This window comes from Lipophrys pholis (genome assembly GCF_963383615.2).
Source record: "Lipophrys pholis genome assembly, chromosome: 1".
NCBI lineage: Eukaryota > Metazoa > Chordata > Actinopteri > Blenniiformes > Blenniidae > Lipophrys > Lipophrys pholis.
This window is the reverse complement of record NC_137635.1, coordinates 9,171,619-9,190,236: the sequence shown is the minus strand read 5'-3', so window position 1 is coordinate 9,190,236 and position 18,618 is coordinate 9,171,619. Positions and strand designations below refer to the sequence as shown.

Genomic DNA, 18,618 nt, shown 5'->3' with positions numbered 1-18,618 from the left:
TTGGTTGTAACCTCCAGTGGTCTGATTTGGCATGCTGCTTTTCAGTGACTTGTTATGGTTCCCCCTGTCAAGGAGAGCATGGCGAGAGACACTACCTTGATTTTAATGAGTTTGACACAACTCTGATCTCAGGTTTCTAACATGGAACACATTCAAAACATGCCAAAGGAGGCAGATATGCAGAAAGTGTCTTTTATTTCCAGGTTTAAAGATTCATTCTCGCAGCACTGCCGAATGTCGGCATATTGGCATATACACGGAGATAAATGTAGAGAAAATGTTTCCATTCAGTCAAATCTTTAATTCTTCATAGGCTCCCGGTTGTTGAGGAAGTTGGCGACGACCCAAAACTTCATTTTGTCTGATGGGAATGTGGGTGTTTTCTTCTTGTCCTGGCTGCTGCCTCATGTTTATATTCATCCAGTGTCATTCCAGCTCATGAGTTCCATCATGTCGACTGCGCTCGCATGTTGCCGGGTAGTTTTGTAGGGCGGACGAGGTTTCTGCTTTGCACTTAATGGGTGCATTTGTGAAGCGATGTGCTGCTGGTGTTGTGCCTTTGTGTGTTTGCCGGTACACACTGGAAGACCGTCTGCACTGCAGGGCTTCTTTTCAAAGCCAAAAGAAAAGAAAAAAAAAATCTCTTTTTTTTTTTTTTTTTTCTTTTTCCTGTAAAAGCCTCAAGTGCTGTGAAAGTAGTGAATTGTTTTCACAGTTGCCCAGATTTAACATGCATGAACGCAGATCCTTGTTACCTTGAGGTTTATCATAAATATTTTAATCTGAGTTTGGTGTTGAGATGTGATACCGCCTCATTTGGACGAGGTTTCTCTGGTTCTTTAAAGCAGGATTTGAAAGAAGGAAGCGTGACTTTGTACCGCGTGTCCTTGGACGTTTGCTGACAAAAGGAGCAATTCTGTAATTATTTTCAGACCTTGGTCCTTGTCCTTGTTCGCCTTCCATCCACTCTGTAATCTTTCTTGCTCCACTTGAATTTGAAGTTTGGGAATTTTTAAAAGAGTCAGTCAGAATTTCAGTCTGTGTTGAGGAGATGAATGTAAAATTTTGAGCCCAGCTCTATATTAAAGAAAAGCAGCATGGCTCCCTTCTTCACTCGACTCTCTCTCCTCCCTGTCTCTCTTTCTGTCTTGGCTCTACTTCCCTGGGGCCGACAACTCCTGCGGCTTCTCTGTGAGCTGCAAGACACCAACAGGTTGCCAGAGCGCCATGTTTTCCCCTCGTAGCGCTGTGTGAGCCTCGGGGCGTCTACCTCCTCCCACACCTCACATTTCACACAATCCTTCCTCTTCTTGCTTCTACCGAGCTGCTGAAACCCAAAGTTTCTCTCTTAACTGAGATGTCAGTTTGTGGGTGAGGTTTCAGTGTTGACATCCCGAAGGATTTTAGAGGTTTCTCGTTGTGCCGACAGAACTCCGAATCTCCCCGGAGGGTTTCGTTTAACTGTGGGCTTATTTGTGTTCATCCATTCAAAGCCTTCCACACCATACGGGTTTCATTTCAAGCCTTTCCATGGGAAAGTATTCAATTTAAGGGAAACCAGTAATCTTTCTCGTCTTTTTGTCTTTTTGATTGACGTTTTTTATGTTTTCATAGATTTTTCTTGCAACACTCCCGATCAGGAAAGAAATAGTTGTGATCAAGCATTCAGGTTGTTCATTATCTCCTTTACCTTGTTTCTTCGGTCTGTTGTCAAAAAATCATGTACTTTGAAAATATAATTGGGGCACATTTTGATGATATACGATAGTTTGTTTTATTGGGGACATAGAGACTCAAATGTACTGAATGAAATGTGATTATTTGCCTCTATTAAAGGAACATCTGGCTCTTTGAACACGCCAGACACACTTGTAAGGATTTTTATAGGATCCAATGAGACGTTGCCACTATGAGTAAGATTTTCTTCTCATCAGGGCCTCAGATTGTTTTTTATGTTGAAACACTCAGAAAAGAAAACAGGAGGTCCATACAGTATTTCTTGAAGCCCTCAGGCCGTATGCAGCCTCCTCTTTTTTGTCTTCATTGCAAGCCTAGGAAGAGTTTCCAAAATGGTAAGGCAAGAAAAACTGGTCAATTTACATAATTTTTAACCCGTTATCAATCACAATTATTCTTTAAATCGTTTTAAAGTAACTGTATTTTAGGGTTGAAGTGATCATTTGTGTTTAATATTCTTAATTTACTCCCATTCATTTTTGTTGTTGTGTTAAATTATTAGTTGTCATACATCTTTAAATAATCCAGTAAACGTTTGCCTGTTGGTAGAGAAGATGGAACTTCTGCAGTTCTGGCCTTGATGAGAGATTTGGTGAACAAACACGTTTGATTTTCTATCTCATCTACACACTTGTGGAAGCAACATGCTGCCACTCGGTCTGATGCAGTCTGACTGGAGACGGTGGTCCACTGAGGGAGAGGAGGAAGATACTTGTGAGTCATCTGAAAATCCTCTGGAAGTGGCTGGAGGGCCTCGGCCAAGCAGCTGATGACGACGCACATCGCAGACCGCCGTCGCAAAACAGAAGGTTTGCACAATGTGGCAGCCGAGTCCCGAATCACGTCTTTCAACGATCAAACTGAACTGTGAACACGACAGTCTGCTGCCTCGCCGCATGCCATTCTTCACTGTGCTGTGATTCCTCGTTGTACCCAACATTCATGCAGTTCAAAGTATTTTCAAAGAGGTTTGATGAAAGTGGAGTTTAATGAATCTGAACAGCTGCTCACACTCACAGGATGGAATTCACTTCTTTACTGCTACACAAGGACTAACATATTAGACAACTAGTAAAACCCCTTCTCCACCTCAACAATTCATCATTTTACACCCCAGTGGTTATTTGTGTTCATATTTACAAAGGAAATTACTCTGCCTCACTTTCTATTATCTTGTAATGGGTAACAATAACTAGGTTAGTTAGAGAATAAAGATATGGTAGAAGCAGTGACTGTTGACCTTTTCTAACTATTTGTCATTGGTAATCTGTCACCGGATTCATTCTTTAACTTAGAGATTTTCTTTTAGGTGTTGAACATGGAATGCATATATTGTGCTGCATGTGAAAATTAAACTAAAATATTCTGTATATGTAGGTTCGATCCCTTCAGCGCCCAAATTTTCACAAATGAAGGTAGCCGCAGAAAGACAATGATATGACTCGTGTATCTCATTCCAATGTTGCTCTGTAAATAAATAAATTTTAATAATTTGGTTTTAGTCTTTTAGCTGCTCCTAAGTAAGTGAATCTGATGAGGTTTGTGTCTCTGGAGCTCTGCTGGCTCTCCTCTATATGGACTGAACCATCAGGATTCCTGCTCGCGTGTTGCGCCTGTGTACCGTGAATCACCCGAGCAGGCAGAGTGAGAGCGCAGTGCTCGCGCTGCTCCGTCCTGTCGTCTCTCACCAGGAAAGAAAAGACATGTGGCCCGATGTCACTCATGGCCTGATGGGAAAATGGAATGGAAATATGATGAATGGCTGCATGTAGTTGGTATAACCTCGTTGTTACAAGCCGGTTGACATTGTCATTACTTAAGAGCTCCATGCCAAGTTACATGTCGGGTTTAATCCTTTAGGGGTTGATTAATGTTGTCCTGGTATCAGGCGGGACTGCAGCGCACTTGGTGAGACTCGCCACACCGTCGCTCTAAATTTAGCCCGCTGATTGTTTCTGCCCCTCCCGAGCTAATAAATACCTTTCGGCTCTGTAAATGACTGAGGGTCTCGGACTTAATCTTTTTCTGTCTGTTGCTCTACAGCATTTACGTTCCTGTTACATAACTGATTGATGCTTATAAAAAAGCACACTGCACATATTTAGGCCGGCTCAGTTGATTATATGTGAATAGAAGGACTCTGCTTTGTGGCCAGAAGTCGCTTTGTCCCTCATTTAGTTTGCTTTTACTCAAGATTTCAAATTCAACCCACAGATTCAGTTTATCGATTTGATTTACTTCAATGGTCAGTGTCCTTTCATTTTTCATTGTTGAAGGTTTGATGAAAATCAGAGTGCAGTTTGAGTTTTAAAAAAAAGAGCCAAACATTTTAATGAATATATTTTATTTTAGATTAGTTCTGGCTTTATCTAATCTTATTTCCTTGTATATTCCCTCGTGGTCGGGACTCGAGTTGAACGGGATTTTCAATCATAGTGTAACTTTCCTGGTAAAAGATGAGTAAATGAAACAGTTTGGGTTAAAACAGGCTCAGGCTGCTCAGCGAACATTTTCTCACAGGCTATTTTATAATATTTTCCCGAGCTCTCGGTATGTTTTCATTTTAGTTTCAATGTCCTAACATTATTGGAGTTAAGGGGGAAAATACACATTTTTTTGTGGAGAGTAAACTAGAGTCAGATAATCCACCGCTGCCACATCTTTGTTGTGTATCTGCTGCATCAGCAGCCAAACGCAGCTAATGAGGAGGAGGTGAGGAGACGGCAGAGGGAGGAGCAGGAGGGAGGAGGCACCAGGAAGCTGAATGAATGGCGCTCGGAGCTGCGGGGATGTGACTCGCTCTCCGACTCTCTCTGCCGTGGTTCTCAATCATTATAAGCGCCAGTGTTTAGATCTTTCTGAAAGACTGTGATTTGATTGGCCGGAGGTCAAACCAGGAAGTGTTCCTGTTTCCTAAATGACTTCCTGCCCACAGTGAAGGACTGACGGCGTGACGTGGCCATGCTGTGCGGCGAAGGCAGGGTCGGGTTTCTGTCTTTTGTTGCCAAACTGAGCTGCAGACCGTTGGGAGGCTGCATGTGAAGCGTCTGGTCCGTTGTTTCTGATGTTCTCCCCTGGCGCTCGGAAAGCAGGGTGACCTTGGCGCGTTGCAGAGCCTGCCCGTGCGATTATGGTAATTCCCAGCCCCACACTCCCGCACTCCTCCCCCCATGTCCCACCCCTGATTCAACTCTTCTGAGGTGACGCCAAGCTCACTTCCTCCGCCACCATCGCCTGTTATTTTTACTTTAAACAGCCTCATTTACCATAATAACCTGTTTCTATAGCTCCAGCCCACTGTGTGGATTGGCATCTGCTGTGTGGAACCAATTCAGGACTGTAATGTTTGTCCGTCACGCTGCTGGAGATGGAGAAATGCTGTTTCCCTGAACATTTACTTCAGCGCTTATTTTCAAGGTCTCCCAATGAAGGAGGCACATCTCGCTCCCTGCAGCCACCTCTTTGGCCCAATAGCCCCGAGCAGAGTGGTTTTGTGTGCTTTCTCACTTGGAGGCTGGAGGAATCTCAGTCATTTCTGTCCAAGGTCGGCCATTGTGCACATAAGATGAAAAGCGTCACGAGTGGTCGAAAAATTCTCCTTTTGTGTTGCAGCTCTTCTTGTGCAATAAACATATTTTTTTGGGAGCATTCAGCGCGATTCTTTGTGCATGCTCTAATTTGTAACCATTGTCTAGAAGCCCGCACATCCACGGAGATCAGATAGGATTGTGTCTCCTGCCTGACTCTCAGCGCTGCGCTGAGCGCAGATGAGCTGAGTCGTCTCCTCTCAGCAGCTCTCAGGATGTTTCTTGTGGAGACTATTGATTTTCTTGATGCCCTCTGGGCTCCTGGGCAGCATCAATATTATCATATTTTTCCCTTGTGGCAATTTTGGACAGGGTAGAAAACTGTAAAGTCTCCAAGGAAGCAAAGGGCGCGGTGTGTTTACAGGGACTGTGTTAGCTCACAGCCAAGGCGATGAATTGTAGTTGTTCCTCCAGGCCAGAGCGAGACAGCGACACCGTGCTGCCCGTTTTCTCTCTTTTCTCTTTTCTTTTGTGTGTTTGTATGTGTGCGCAGACACGATCTGGATTTATGTTCCATTTTTTGGGGGGGTTTTGTTGAAGCAGTTTCTCTGATGATGTGCTCTGACTGTGGCGTGTTGTCACTTTGACAGAACAGCTGCACGCCACAGACGCCTCAAAACTTTACAGCGTCCGTCTGTTCCCTCACTTCACACCCCCACACGACTGGACGAGGACTGAATGCTGCTCCTCTTGACACAGCTCATATTTAACTCATCTTTCCGTCTGGCTGACACAGAAGTGTCCATTTCCTCATTCAACCCAGTTCCTGCACTGCGACAGCACTATTACAGCTGAATTGAGCCTCAGAAATGGAAATTATTCTGGTAGACATTTGAAACTATGAGCTTTCAAAAAGATAGTGAAATAGACCCGCCAGATGGTCCGCCTCCCACTGAGTCACCTCAACATTTACATATTTTTTTTTACTGCAGGCATCATCACATTGTTTCTTCACGTACTCGAAATAAAGCCTTAATTTTTATGTATGATGCTTAAATATTTGAGTTCTTGTTATGGCATTAACTGTAATAGTACTTCTGAGTCTGTGAACTCAAAAACCTAAAGTTTGACATTTGAACCATTGTGATCTCATTTGGGAAATTTTTCATTGATCCTGTTTCCTTCAACTTAATTACACATTAAACACAGAGGACATGGGGAAAATCCTCTTGACTGCAGTTGTTTCTCACTGAAATCAAACAACAAACCATCTTCAGATTTACATGTGATAATAAGGACGTTCTCACACACAGAGGAAAATATTCATAGCAGAGAGTGCAAATAACCCAATCATGATTTAGAAACATTACATTTTATCTCTTTTTTTTTAAATGACAAACCTACAGCAGCCAACGTTTTGAATCTGTTAATTGCAACCTGCGTGCGTGTGCGTGCGTGTGTGTGTGTGTGTGTCAGACCATTCCTCTTGTGCACAGCCGTCCCCCTCCTCTTATTTGTGCTTAGTAAATAAATCTGATTTAGCATTTTCTCCGTTTATTAGCCAGCGGAGGCAGCAGTGTGACTCCAAAGCTGCTGACTACAGCAGATCTCTGAGATTTAATGCACAAAGGACGTCCGAGGCGAGTGTGTACGATCACAGCCACTCCAAGGCAACAACATGAAGGAGAGGTTTCCCTTCCAGGTGGGATGAGGACTGCTTTCCTATTGAAACCTGTGTACATTTTTCATGAGCAATGAAATTTACATGGCGATACTGACTCCACAAAATGCTTTCTGATACAAACTCCTTCATGAAGCACATCAGGGGAGTGTGAGGCGATCGTTCCGTACAGCTTCACACCAGCTCGCTGAATCGAAGAGGGAAAGTAGCTGCAGGCTTCCTCTGGCGCTCGTGCGGACCAGATCACCTCAATGAATGAACATTGTGTGTTTTAATGTGTTTCTTATGCAGAGTAGTTCAGTTAAAAGTCCCAACAACCTTGACTTTTTAAGACAGTAAGACGTCTCTAGAGATGCTTTTTGACTCTTTGTCTAGTTTCCAGAAGCTCTGGTATCTGTTTTTATTGCTGCATTAATCAATGTTTCTGTATTAACAATGTTAATGTTGCTGTTTCATACACTTAGCGTGACACACAGATAATCATCGCTCACGTCTGGAGTTTCCAGCTGGTGTCGGTTGTTTCAGAACACATTTCAGAACGCATCGTTTACGACTGCAAACTATGTGGTTTTCATGTGCGGCCACCAGAGGGTGACGTTGTTTGTTTTTGTAATGAAACCACACACACACACACACACACACACATCCAAACATTTCCTAAAAGTCGCGTTTTCACCGGTCCGTCCACTGCGAAGGAGTCGGAGCGTTCTCAAAAAGTTCCGCTTTCCGAAAGTTGTGTTGTCAATTGCTCCAAGCATACCCTCCTGGTTCGTCTACATATCACATCGCCGGCGCCACGGAGAGCAAGAAAAAAAACAGTCACTTGGAAATTTGTCGGAGCATTTAGTTGCTGAGGCGCGAGATATTTCCCTCCAGAGCTGATAGAAAAACAGAGTTATAAAGAGAGTCAATATTGGACTTACTTTTGATGTGTTGTTTGAAGAGTCCCAATTATTTCGAGTGCCCCTCTGTGTGTACCGGATGAATAATCACCCTCTAAAATATTTGTTATGTCAGGTTTGTAAGCAAGCCGTGTTTGTCAGTCTGTTTGAGGCTCTACATGACAGAGAATAATCACTTCGACTTGACACAGATTGAAATCTGTGCCATGATAATTGTTCCAGTCTCTCTTGAACCTGCACCTTGTCTTGGCGCTCAAACATTCAAGTCTATTAACTTTTCTTGAACTATAGAATACTTTTTTGGAGTAGTTGTTTTTGGAAAGTTTCTTGAATATTCAGATTCTCTAGACCGGTCAAAGAAAAGCCTCATGGCACGATACGTCGTATTTTCCGAGGATTCAAGCTTTGTCCTGCGCCCTGATGCAGCCTCCACAGGAGAGGCTGCAGAGTGGCGCCGCCTCGGGCTCCGTCAGGCTCTGGCCTCGGATCAACTTACCATCTCCGGTCTGCACCTTGTTCCTGTGAGACTGAGCCCACAAAGCTGACCCACAGCTCCAGGGGAGCCTGGAGGAACCGCAAAGCGTTGAGGGGCCGGTGGCTCGGGTCTCTGATGCTGCGGCGAGGACGAGGCAGAGTCTGAGTGTAGATCGCCGACGCTCACTTTCACTGTCGACACTGCAGTGCAGCTTGTGGATGTTGCAAGCTCACAAAAAGATGTGAGGAGGCCGATGATGACTTCAGGATGGGAACAATAAATAACGCGTGCATGAGATGGAAAGTGTCAGCTCACCGCTGAAATAATCGCACGCCGCACGTCTTAGCTCCTGCTGAGTGCAAGAATCCTAAATCTTAAATCCCCTGGAGCAGGAGAGCCCACATGACAGGCCTGTTTAGTATGCACACTGTATTTGGGAGCCTCTCACCAAAGCGGCGTGCGCAGGAGAAGCCAGCGGTTCATCACATCCTCCCTGCGGAGTCTCGTCTCTTCCTCTGAGCCGGAGGTCTCAGCTTTTCTCCCCTTCCTCACCGACATACGGCGGAATCACATCCCCCGACAAGCTCCTCGCGCGCGCAAGTCTCGTCAATCCTTTTGGATATTTTTAGTCAGCAGCCGTCACTCTTAAGGCCGATCTCGCCTGTATTTTTAAAAAAGTATTAGACTTGTAAGGATATGCATGTTCAGAATCTGAGTGTAGTTTTGAGAGTCTGGCTCTTGTTTAATAGGTCGAATTCAACATTTCCTTCACTTAAAAAAATAAATCCAAACGACTGTTTTGAAAACGTCCTTGTTCGGCCAATAAAATGTTATTCTATTTAAATAACCCAGAAGTGGTTTGAAAAGCTTCGATCAAACCTTCAAGAATCTGCGTCTACATCTGGAGTCCAGGTCTGTTTTTAAAAAGTCGTCTCTGCTTTTAGAAATAATTTTCATGTCCTTTTTTTAAATTTTTTAAATTTTTTATTGTTGTTTGTTTGTTCACGATCCTAAGGTCAAAGGTTAAAGGTTTTTTTTTTTTTTTTTAATCTTGCTATGGATTTTTTCCATGCAGTCTTCCAAGTGAACTGTCTGTTCACTCAGCCAAACTAATTTCAGAGCTTGGCTCTCACACAAGAATATCGTTTTTATGTGGATTTGAATTTGCTTGTCAAAGAAACATTATTGACCCACGGCTGTAAAACTTATCCTGAGAAGAAGCCTCACTTTTCTTTAAAGTCTCTTGCAAGCTCGCAACATGTCAGTGAAAATGTTTGAAGTACTTTTCAGTCTGGTGATTACAAGTTAATTGCTCAAAGTCTCGAAAGCCAATGCGAAACTGCCTTTAACCATAATAAACACATTACTATAACTTCACTTCTGGATGACACCTCCCATACCAGTATGTCACACAACTCAGAAACATAAAAGTCAAAATTTTAAAGCAAAGATTTTTAACACGGTCCCCCAAAAAAAAACCTAAAAGAGAAACTCAGATGTCGATGCTGCTGAAGTTACTCCAGTTCAATTTTCCCTTTACTTTGAAGATATCAGAGACCACATACTGTACGCCACACTGTGTAATTGCAATTTGGTGGAACTACGGAAATGGGACACTATGAATCTTCTCAAATCTTTTGCTGAAGCAACCAACCTTCAGATGCCCCATAAATCCACGGGAAATAGCCGATAGGTGTCAGAGCGCGGCGAGATGAACGACTCTGGAACGCTCTCTGATTACCATCTGTCTTCCCATGATCATCACAAGCACCACGGACTGCCGCGGCCTTCTTAAAGACCATGTTTACTCTGTGTAGTCCCAGAGCACGCACACACACACACACACACACACACACACACACACACGCACACACGAACGTTACAACATGCATTATAGATCTGAGATCACAACTCCAGCAAACCCCAACTGTGATTAAAAACAGGCTGTTTTGTTTTATCGGCCCTCTCCGCTTCCCTTATCGGCTCATTTGCATAATTAACTGAGGCTGACGACGCGTCCTCGCGCCTCAGTTATGTCCCCAGCTTCCAATCCTGTCCTACATCGTCGTTTCACAGTCACTTTCTATGCCGCGAATTCAGGTGCATAAATCAACATTAACACTTTCTGCAGCCTCCTACACATTTTTGTGTTTTTGCTGTGATTTTTACGCCGTTAAAAAGATTTTCTTAAATGTGGTGGATAATGTCCCTTTACTAACATCTAAACCACACGTTTTTCATCGTGTGGAAAACACTCCTTCAAAAGAAATCCACCTTGCATTTAGTATTTTATTTCTGAAAATCATTTTTGTTCTTTGACATTGGTTAAAATCCTGAAAACGATGGTGGAACACGTTGGAAAAGAAAAAAGAAGAAAAAAAAGGGAACAACATATTCTTATATTATTTATATTTGTATTCAAATGTGACTTACACAAATGTGAATGATGGTCTGGAAATGTATTCCCTGAGATTGTCACATGACAAAAAACAAAAAAAATCTTATTTTCTCAAACATATTCAGTTAAATCAATGATTTCTGCCGATGTCATCTGAAACGGTGAGAAGGAGTCTGATAGCAGCGCTGCAACAATGTCCAGTTACAGTGATGAAGCGTCCTCTGTGACAGTGAAGATCAAGCTGAGGGAACGACGGTGAGCCGACGGACTCGGCTTTCAACCTGCAGTGTCGCGCAAGACTTCTAAGCAGTGGTTGAAAAAGTTACAGCGAGTGATTTTTTTAATTTTTTTTATTATTATAAATCAAATTAAATGAACATGAGAGAAATCAGTTTTTGATTCGTTCCCCTTTACTATCAAAACCGCAGGAGTTCCAACAGTCGACCTCAGAAATATGATTTATTCCGCAAGAAGTTTGGATCTCGGCGAAGTTCTGTGATTGGCCGGCAGCCCTTCATGCGATCCCACAGACGCCATGAATTGGAGATCAGAGCGCTGTGGGGGGTCCACAGTGATGTTGGCTGTAACTTTGTCCCTGTTTTCTTCTGACGCAAATAAATGTGGCGCCAATCCGACGTCTCTGATGTTATTCATGGTGGAGGAAAAGCATTTTTATTTATTTCGATCATGATCTTTTCACACGAGCTCAGGAGGAACTTCCTCCTCTGTGCGTCGTATTCAGGAAGAAAAGTTTAACATGGTGTTGAGGTTTGCAGCACCGCCGTCTCATGGGGAGAATGGAATGGCTTCCAGGCCTCTTCTCCCTTTCTCCAGGTACTTCTACAGTCTAAAGACATGCGTTTCTCTGACCTGTCCAGCACCGTGTGTCCTACTCCAGCCACTCTCATGTTACTTTGTAAAAAGCGTAAAGCATCAGTTTTCTACTCGTAGTCGATTGTGGACACAGACAAAAGTCCTGATTGGTGGAAAAAGAAGTACGAACATGATGTGTCTGGAAATCTTCCTCCACTCATTGAATCGTGAATCCAAAATCCAATTTGAAACCTCCAGTGTGGATTGTTTTCTCATTTGCCTGGCTCAAGTCAAAGTAATTACAAAGACAATACATGTGTGCATGTAAAGCCCTGCAACAGTTTGTTGTGGCTGTAAACTGGTGGCTGACTGTTCACATCGCAGCCTGCCAGCATCCATGAAATTACTTCTTTCACCCTCTGTTAAGTTGCCGTCTATTGGCTTTCAGGGGATTATAATGTTATGAGGTAAGACAATGTGTTGTTTATTTGTTTCATCTCCACTGAAGATGGAACAAATAGTAACAAAGCAAACAAAGTAAATTGAGGTAAGATTTGAGAAAAGAAAAGAAGTGTTTTGTTCTGTTAATGAGCCGGGAGGAGAGTGGAATCAGTGCCTGGAGAAAACCCGGGCGCAGGGAGAACGTGCACGAAAAGATCCCCGACTGGACTGGAACCTGAGAGTACCGTCTTCACTACCTCTACACAACTGTGCAATCCTGTAAAAAAAACACAAATATCCACCGTGAAAATCTCCATCAAAAAATTCCACATGAGCAAGTCGAGGAGACGGCGGGAAGGAAAAAACGCCATCAGCCATCTCTGCCAACCTGACCGCAGGTTCAGTCGGCGGGATCTATCAAAAATACCTGTGTATGTGGAGTAAATGACCAAAGTGTGCCGTCGGATGTCATTTTGAGCCTTTTCACATCGGAGCTTTGAGAAGCTCAGGTGTTCCTAATTGCATTCAAGATGGCCGTGTTCTGTTTGAGCGTCCAAAGGCGCAACTGTATGGACCAAGAGGCAAAATGAAATGTAGCCTTCAGTTAATTTATTATATAGACTTCTGTCTTCCAAAGCATCTTAAATGAAGAGAACCGAGTGCCTGTTTGTGTACGTGAGCCACAATATCAGTGTTTCAGTCTTCTGTCGGGAGGTTCAGTTGGACGCTGCCGCTCTTCTCTCGTATCCTTTTAAACACATTTGGCTTCCCTCCACATCCACATATGGCAGATTAGATGTTGCTTATGGATAAAACACAAAGCATCTTTGGACAACACAAACTGATTATTATCCTCCGCAGTCCACTTCGTCGACACTCCTTTCATCAGAGAGCATTTAAAGATGGAGGTTTTTTTTTTTTTTTTCAATTACAGCGTCCGAAGTGAAATCACTTTAAATTCATTGCATAGCAGAGAACCGACTGAGAAGAAATACTACATGTGTGTGTGAGTGAGTGCGTGCAGGCTGGTTGAAACGTGAAAGGTCATGTGACGGTCAGCTGGCTCGCGATGTGAACGCAGGCCTTTTTTTTTGTTTTGAAACTCTGGGAATTTTGGGGAAAAGGCTGCGAGGAAGGTGACTGGTGCTGCTGCGTGACGAGGCGTCTGACTCTGCCTCTGTTTTTGCCTCTGCGCAACAATGCTGTCCTTTGCTCTCTCTCACACACACACACACACACACACACACACACACACACACACACACACACACACACACACACACACACACACACACACACACACACACACACACACACACACACACACACACACACACACACACACACACACACACACGCACACACAAAACACGCCGTCCCCGCATTGCGTGCCCTCTTCCATCGGCTCTGCTAACATGTCTCCTCGTTGTGTCTCCGCAGGCTCACTGACCGTGTCCATCACCGACATGCGTGCTCCAGTGGTGGGGGGCTCCGGGGGGGTCTACGCTCTGTGTTCAGCGCATCTGGCCAATGTCGTCATGGTAACTACCATCATCATCATCATCATCATCATCATCCTCATCACCATGGCCTCTATTGTTATGTCTGAAAACAGTCTTGAATAGAAACCAAATGTCAGAGCGTCCACAAGCCAGCATCTCTCCCATTTTCTTTTTTTTCGGTGTCTCGTTGATGATAGTTGGAGGATTTTTGTGCCACAGCGAGACATGACGGACACTTTCTACCCCCTGATGCTTTTCTGGGGACCAAAGCTGAATCTTCCAGTGATTGTCTGCCTGTTATCATCACCGAAATGAATCTCAAGCAAACTGACATTTCAGCGTTCTTTATTAATTATTGAAGCTGTGTATATTTGCGTCCCTCGATGCTGGCGGAGTTTCCCCAGCCTCGATCTGTCGCAGGGTCTCCATGTGAGACGCCGTCCACATTCTCCCGCTCTCTCGCGGCGGCGTTACTTCTGACGAATCACTTCAACTAATGCCGCCGCTCACTGTGGCTCCGCACACGACAAGCAGGAGTGGAAATCAAAGTGTTGCTGACAAACCCGGAGCACCGACTCTGTGACTGTAACTGTGCAGTCGCAGCAGCGAGCGTTTGTTTGGTCGGTTACGCTTGGAGGCTGTTTGCTGTTTGGGAAATCCTTTAAGGCACCTCTTAGTTCTGCTCTGATTAATTTTCGCCGGCTTTTCTTCTTCTTTTTTCAAGCAAAACCTTGAACCGTTGTCTCGTCTTGACCTGGTAAATTCTGAGCCGTCTGACATCAAGCGTCATCATCCGGTCCGCTCAAAAGATATTTTCAGGCTGAGTGAGGATTTGAGTTGTGCCATGTACCTGACTCCCTGGAAGTCATGCAGCTCCAGCTCAAGTGTCAGAACACATCTTCCAGGCATGTAAGCGTAGAAATTCCGCTTTGGATCTGACACTATAATCTTTTTCTTTTATTGTCAGAGATAAAAATAAGAGCTGCCAAGAGCACACACAGTTTTTTTGTTTTTTTTAATGGATATAACTTTTCAAGAACAGCTTCTACAAGGTGGAGCTCTGACGACTTTCCCTTCTTCCCACCATCATCTTCAAACTTTTAACAAGGCCACGGATTGTAAAGGTGAAACTCCTCCATCATTTGTTTCATGAACCTTGAGCCATGTGGCTGTGAGTTCTCCGGAAATCCAGAGTCACCAGTTAGTCTCAAATGCATGTTTCTTGGACTGTGGGAAGAAACTGGAGCGCCCAAACAAAACCTGCATACATGAGAGGCGTCTTGATGAACTACTGCTAACATCACCCCAACTTTACACTCACCATTATCTCAGTGGAACATAAAACTCGTCTTCACCTGAGGTTTTACACACGTCTTCCCACGGGGGCTGGTTTTGTCCCGACAATCGACGTGACGTGAGAGTGCAAACAGCTTTCCATCCCCGTAGGAGTAATAAGTTCACACACACACACACACACACACACACACACACACACACACACACACACACACACACACACACACACACATACATATGTCAGATTCCCTCATTAGTTTTCTATTTCAGTGCCCTGAGTGTGATAACAAGATCTGTAACAGACAGAATGGATTGGCCGTGCTTTGGCTGGAGATTGTGCCCTTTTCCTCCTGTAAGTGAGGAGGCACGTCGGAGCAAATTGCCTCCCATCAGAGAGCAGCAGCAGCATCACTCCCGGCTCAGACCTCTGCCAGGCTGACCTCCCCACTGTATTAATCATTCATCTGCAGAAAGAAATCAGAGCACTACCTGCATTGCCGCTCTTTGCTTGTTTTAAGTGGATGGTCACAGCAGAATTTATTTATACATCTCTCTTGAATTTTACATGGCTCTCCGGATTTCCTTTTTCTGCCGTGAGACTGAAAGCGAAAGACTGTCGCTGGGTCATAGTCAAGCAGCCTGGGACTTGAGGAACGACGGCACTGGTGCGATTATTCATCCATGGGAGTAAATGTGTTATTCTAAGTCAGGATGCCATTGTTCTTTATTCCCCTGAGAATCGCGGAGGCTATTCACCGGCCCACTCTCCCATTCCCCTTAAATTATCTTAGCCCTAATTAATAGAGTGCCACTGGGTTGGAACCAGTAAGTGGAGAGCAGCCAGGTGTATAATCGTGTCTCCGTCTTGCCTAAGTGCTGCCCTCTCTCTCATGCGGATCAGGATTGTCCTTTCTCCGCGGTCTAAATATGTCCCGAGGATGAAAAGTGCAGGGTTTCTGCGAGTAACGGTTGTTTGTGTCATGATGGTTTTTCTGCTGACGATACACTTTTGCTCTCCGTTGCAGAACTGGGCCGGGATGCGTTGTCCCTACAAGCTGCTCCGCATGATCCTGGCATTAGTTTGCAGTAAGTTCTCCAGACGTCCACTCAGGTTCTCTGCTCCCTGGTTGCTGTGCTGGTAAACCGACAACGCAGTCAGTCAGTATATAATGACTGTCCTCCAACATACTTCTTGTCAGTTCAACATGATACCACAGCGTGTATAATCTGTTGTTTTAAAACCTGTTAAGTAGCAGACGTGTTCTTGTCTGACAGGCTCCCCGAGTGGACATGTTGCTTTGTTTTCAAAGCCTTTGAGTCATACTACTTTCTCCACACGAAGGCCGAGACACTGTGACTTTCATTAGTGAGCAATATGTTCCCTCCATCTGTCCTAAGCAAACCGCCCCCGAACTGAGGGAGCAGCGAGTCTCTGCTGGAATCTTATATTTCTCCTCAGTGACGAGACCAGATATTTCCAAATAAAATGTGACACATAATTTTTTTTTTTTTTGTGTTTGTGTACTACTGTGAAAAGCAGATTATGAGGGTCTCTGGGCGTACAGTATCAGAGCCAACTATTTATTCAGCTAAGGAGACTTTGAAGGAGCATCAATAAACAGCAGCAAATCACATTTGAGATCTTTTTTTATTTATTTTTTATAACAAAGATTCGATTAAGTCCTCCTGTGAGCTGTTTACCTTCACACATTGACAAAGCGTCACCATCTTGAGGTGCTTGCATGAAGTCAACTCACTCTAACCTGACACTATAACCAGGATCTAATTGTCCCCCCCCCCTCCCTTCCCCCCCCACAGTGAGTTCCGAGGTGGGCCGTGCAGTCTGGCTCCGCTTCTCGCCGCCGCTGCCCTCCTCGGGGCCGCAGCCCAGCTTCATGGCGCACCTGTCGGGGGCCGTGGTGGGCATCAGCATGGGGCTGCTCATCCTGCGCAGCTACGAGGAGAGCCTGCAGAAACAGTGCTCCTGGTGGGTCATCGTCTTCTCCTTCATCACCTTCCTCCTCTTCGCCATCTTTTGGAACATCTTTGCGTATGAGCTCCTGGGGGTACAGATACCGCTGCCCCCCTGATGAAGGCCCCACCCACCCACCCCCACCCCCCTCCCCCGCAGGCCTCCCTCATTTACAACACTGACTCGAACCCTGCCCCTCTGAATATAGTTATCTCTTCATCTCCTCTCGCATTAGACCCAAACGAAAGGATATGAAATCACTCAAACTAGAAAAAAAATCAACCAAGAATCCTTTTTTACAGATAACTTTGCAAATCAAAGAATTATGTCTCTTTTATTAAAGAGGGATTACAGTAGCAACAAGTACAGGTGAAAGTTCCTCAGATCCATTTTGAGGAGCGTTATATCTTTTTATATTTGTTGAATTTCACCCACATTGCCAGCACTCAGCGTTCTGTGAGCATGTTGCCGTTTCAGTCTTTCTCTCCAAAGCTTTCTTTCAGAAAAATCTTTTTGCTGAGTGGGTCTTTCATTTCATTTGAAACCTCAAATTAGAAGAATCGGGACGTGTGCCTGCGGTGAAAAGGGCAAACGAATGAAAAGGAACAAGCGGTGTAGGATGAGGATGAGCTGCAGCAGCTCTGCTTTTACCGTGGAGGTGTGGAGGTGTCGAGGCGGTGAAGCAGCAGACGATTGACTCTCTTGACACCAGTCGAACCTGCAGCAGACGATTTAATGAAGTATTTCAGCCAGCGTGGGTTTATTTCTGAAGGCAGCACTGAAGAATTGCACAAAAGCACCAATGAAGTATATAATTTTAGTAGTTTTAACGTCCCTGGTGTGACTCACAGGGGTCACTGTGGTGCTGTTGCAAAGCTGCAGGACGAGCGAGTGAAAAGCTGTAACAGTCTGCAGGGTGTGTGACGATGGAAACACTCCAGGCAGGGTGTGAGACCCGGAGTGCAAACCGATAAAAGAAACTCCTCTCCACAGCTCAACCAGTGGAACATTCACAGGTTCACGCTCATTCTTCTGGATTCATTTTTCACACCGTACCTTAAGGTTCCAAACAGGATTTCCACTTCATGCGAGTCTTTCAAATGAGAGTGACGTCTGTATTTCAGCATCATTTATTTGACTTAATACCGACACTGTGGAGACAGAAACATAGCTCACACATATATTAAAAAAAAATTTTTAAAAAAAGGACTTGAACACAGGAATTCAGAGTGACGATGTTACAGGAGACTTACGAAGAAGAAGAGGAAAAAAAAAAGAAAAGAAAAAGAAAGCTGAAGTTTCCTGGATGGACGTCAGCTCAGCAAGTGAATTCCTCCTGTTGCCGTGTGAAACTGTTTGCTGGGCTCACCATGTAAAATATACCATGTCATGTGACACACACACACACACACACACACACACACACACACACACACACACACACACACACACACACACACACACACACACACACACACACACACACACACACACACACACACACACACACACACACACACACACACACACACACACACAGAGGCCTCTGCCTGTTCTCGCTCTGACAGACTGAACTGGGGAGGGGGCGGATGTGTCATCAGCTGACCTCTGACCTTTGAGTCCCAGAAGGCATTGGGGTCTCAGTCAGGCCCAGTCAATACCTCAGTTTCTCATTCTTAGGGACTGTACACATTTGTAAAGGAATGTACCTATAAAGAAAACAAGAGTGTTATTAAGTTGTCCCCGTTTTCATTGGATAGTGGATGTGTATATTGTATGTTCATAACCAAGAGTATATTTATTTGTATTTTTTTTTCCTCTTTGAAGGAGGAAAAAGTTTCAAATGGTGCAAACTTTAATGCTATGATTGTTGT

At 44.4% G+C, this 18,618-nt stretch overlaps 1 protein-coding gene across 1 annotated transcript in view; it reads left to right on the top strand.

Annotated features, from left to right (window-relative positions):
• Window positions 1–18,010, top strand: part of rhbdl1 (rhomboid, veinlet-like 1) — a 38,642-nt gene extending 20,632 nt beyond the window's left edge. Inside the window, exons 6-8 of the mRNA XM_080473587.1 lie at window positions 13,415–13,515; window positions 15,798–15,858; window positions 16,591–18,010. Coding sequence (XP_080329713.1) covers window positions 13,415–13,515; window positions 15,798–15,858; window positions 16,591–16,862 — 434 coding nt within the window. The 3' untranslated portion in view covers window positions 16,863–18,010. The remainder of the gene's footprint in view (window positions 1–13,414; window positions 13,516–15,797; window positions 15,859–16,590) is intronic.
• Window positions 18,011–18,618: the final 608 nt, after the last annotated feature.